General features: G+C 42.0%; 1 protein-coding gene across 1 annotated transcript; it reads left to right on the forward strand.

The window, feature by feature from the left end:
• Positions 1–208: 208 nt before the first annotated feature.
• On the forward strand, positions 209–2,125 carry LOC144526191 (uncharacterized). The gene is given in 3 exon segments (XM_078263460.1): positions 209–273; positions 1,466–1,594; positions 1,596–2,125. Coding segments are annotated over 3 exon segments (627 nt in total). The 3' UTR covers positions 2,029–2,125.
• Positions 2,126–4,086: the final 1,961 nt, after the last annotated feature.

Raw genomic sequence — 4,086 nt, forward strand, 5'->3', positions numbered from 1 at the left:
GTGACACCCGGCGGAATTTCCGGCAGACAAGAGCAGTCCCGGAAGTGGAAAGTCGTGGATAAAGACTATCTTTACCCCAACTATTGTCTATCTCTGAATCTTTCATCCCAGTGATATCTTGTACCTTTAACATTGTATCTCGGTGGTGGGACCTGCATCCCCCTGGGGCTGAAGATTTCCACTCCCACAGTCACTGAAGTCATCAGTGATGTCAGTGCTGAGGTATCGTATTGTGGCACCGCGGATGAGACTGCCTGCTAGCCTGACACAAGTGTGAGTATGTATCTCTTACCAGATAAGACTGGCGATATTATTCATTTGTCTTATTGTCAACAAATTCCATAAAACCAATTAAAAGCTACAATGAATTGATCATTCTAACCATCCTGGTGGTGCCATACTCACTGGTGCACCAAGTGTGGTTTTTTTTTGGTTTTTTTTAAGATTATTTTTGGGCATTTTAAGGCCTTTATTTTCACAGGACAGCTGAAGACATGAAAGGGGAGAGAGAGGGGGAATGACATACAGCAAAGGGCCACAGGTCGGAGTCGAACCCGCGGCCGCTGCGTCGAGGAGTAAACCTCTATATATGTGCGCCCGCTCCACCAACTGAGCTAACCCGGCCACCACCAAGTGTGTTTTAATCAAAGGCTGAAGCAAGTCTCCAACAATTGTGCTACTTACTCCATTTTAAGTAACGTGTGCTTAACTACTAACCTGATGCGTCAGATGTTTTGTTAAACAGAACCACCTGAGAAGCCATCATTGGAAACTGATTGGAAAAGGACAGGCACTTTCAAAAAATACCAGGTTTTTGGATGAACGATATGTCTATCACGTTCACCATTGTTGTTTTAAACGAATAGTTGTGGCCGTCAGACACACCTAAACCACATCCGTACAGCTGCGAGGAGCTCCTCACCAGACGATGATTGGTTCGGTTAGCTGGTAGTTCAGACAAAAATGCATTACTTGAAGCCTGATAGGATGGATTTTTTCGTGTGATATGTGATCCCGAAATTCTTGTGTGATCTTATTATATCGCTAGAATCCAGCTGATGTGTAAGGTAATAAAAATACAGTGCCCAGCTGTTTTAGGGAATTAGTCTTTTTTAAAATATGTGAGCTTTTCAAATTCTACAAATCATGACTTAAAGATTCTACAATAAAAAAGACAACCATCTCAAACAGTCAGCATGCATGAGAATAATGGCGGAGTCAATTGCTTAACTTCAACCTAGAGGCAGTACAGAGGAGGGACCATGAGCATTCTTATGTATCAGACAGGTCAATGCAGACATTAGAGATCAACCTTATAACCAACTGTTGGCTAATCCCATCACATCAAACACTCACTATCCTTCCCATCAGACCAAGGTCTATGTGTTCTTGCAGTATATAAATGACCTATTTATTCTAGCAGAAATGTGATCCTCTGATCTTCCCCTGTCTTCCTCTTCCACAGGTCATGCACTGTTGTAGCCATTTGGCTGGTCTCAGTAACCATGGCATTACCCAAGGTCACCTACATCAATTTTGATGGGGGTTGCACGTGGGCAGTGGCCCGAGACGAGTGGCTGTCCTTCCTGGTTCCTGGTTTATTACGTGGCCTCTCTCCTCTGTATTGCTATCAACTGTGGCCTCATCATCGGTCACCTCCATGGCTGCAGGGGCACTCTGGCCACCGACAGGCGCAACAAGAAAGCTACTGCTCTGCTGGTTGCTTCAACTCTGGTTTTTGCATTAAGCTGGTTGCTGTATTATGCACTTGAGTTTGTCAATGTTATGTCTCCTATAAGCAGATTCGGGCTTAAGCTATCCTCGACTTCATCATATTTGTTATCTACCTCTCCTGGGCCAAGTGAGGAAACAGAGACAAGGGTGTCCTTGCTGTGGGAGGTGACGGCCCTGACGGCCATCTTGTTGGTGTGTCTGGCTCCATGCTGGAACCCGACACTTTACTTCCTGTTGTCACGTTCGGCTGAGCTCCGAGCTCTGCTGCCTTCCTTCTTTCGTAAGCACTTGTGAAAAAACCCTGTGCAGCGCTGTCATATTGCTCCCGCTCCTCCCCCACGCCTGCCACGCCCTCAGCCTCCTGCACACTCACACACAACACACAGACCGACTCAGTAAAGTTGGTACACACACAACCTTGCTCACTCACATGCCCCCATTATACTTTTTTAATATTTCCCATCACCCAAAGGAAACACTGTACATCCAAATACATGAGTCACAAAATGCTTTGTATACACATTACCCTCATCCCACCAATAAAAAAGGACCACCGCCAAGAATCTACTACTACTGTAAGAAACAACCATCATAGCAAAATGTTATGTTATGTTAGGTTATGGAATTAATTATATCTGAAAACACCCGAAACATATCTTGGCAACAGTTATTCTGAATTGGACGAAACTCGGCACAGTTGTTTACCATGCTCCACTGAGGCTGTGTGCAAAATTGAAGTGAATCCCATTCCAGCCAGTACCCTGCTGCTCGCAGCTTTAATTATATTAGAAGAAATAAAGATTTTGCCAACCTGATCTCACAGAATTCCGTGAAATGAACACGGCCCCTTAACTCAAAATCTGTGGCAGTTTCACGGAAATGCCGAAAATTCCGTGAGGGGCCCACGGATGTGATGCCTATGTAAGTCAACGACAGGCATCATCCGTGGTCTATGCACAGATTCCCTGATCACAGCACGTTTCTTTCTGCCAGTCGGGCTGCGGCAGAGAAGCTGTATAGCTTTGCTATTATTGGTATTTTTAGCCCAATAACCGCTGTTTTAATCAACATTTATTCACCAGATATTATCATGGTTTATTTGTATTTCTTTTAATGTTATTATTTCGGTCTATTTCGGTCAGTGATGCTGGATTGCTTTGTTGTTTCTATCAACATGTATTTAGATGTTATCATAGTATACATTTCTTTATTTTAATATTATTTTGGTCTTATTACCGGTGAAATTTACAGTATGATGTAAAACAGAACACGATATGATCCGAGCTAGACGCATTCAAAGCATAAAACACTATTTTTTCATTATTGGTATATTTATTGTACAAATTCTCACGTAGGCTACAACGTGCAGCAAGCTTTCACAGACGGCGTAAGGTAATTACTACGTCACTTCCGGAGTCGTCAGCTTATTGTCTTCAGCTGATTTGATTTGTTGTCACAATACATGAGACAAATACATGAAACTGTATTTTATTATTATTAATATCGTCATTGTTTACATGCTCAAATACAACGTTAGACAAAAACATCAATATTACGAATATTATGTATTTTTTATCTTATCCGCCGAGCGGCACGTACCACGATGTTGTTGCTGCTGACTAAACCACTGATTATATATATGTACATTGAAGCGATACTGGTGTTAAAGACCCGCTGATCGCTGTCAGATTCTCTGAAATGAATGCCCGCATTGCATTGTGGGAGATCGGCTTTGCATGCGCCCAGCTCGGATCATATATCGTGTTCTGTCTTACAGCATAGCCTACTGTAATATTTCACCGGTAATAAGGCCAAAATATTATTATTAAAATAAAGAAATGTATACTATAACATCTAAATAAATGTTATAGATGTAGCGTTATAGTTTTAAAAATATCAATAAACAACAAAGCAATCCAGCTTCACTGACCGAAATAGACCGAAATAATAACATTAAAAGAAATACAAATAAACCATGATAATATCTGGTGAATAAATGTTGATTAAAACAGCGGTTATTGGGCTAAAAATACCAATAATAGCAAAGCTATACAGCTTCTCTGCCGCAGCCCGACTGGCAGAAAGAAACGTGCTGTGATCAGGGAATCTGTGCGTAGACCACGGATGATGCCTGTCATTGACTTACATAGGCATCACATCCGTGGGCCCGTCACGGAATTTTCGGCGATTCCGTGAAACTGCCACAGATTTTGAGTTAAGGGGCCGTGTTCATTTCACGGAATTCTGTGAGACCAGGTTGGTTTTTGCATATTGTTTAAAATGAAAACATAGGCTATACTTTTGTTTAATACAAATTGCAGCTTTTATCCTAAGTACAATCCACATTAGTGC

Source organism: Sander vitreus, chromosome 12 (assembly GCF_031162955.1).
Source record: "Sander vitreus isolate 19-12246 chromosome 12, sanVit1, whole genome shotgun sequence".
NCBI classification, from domain to species: Eukaryota; Metazoa; Chordata; class Actinopteri; order Perciformes; family Percidae; genus Sander; species Sander vitreus.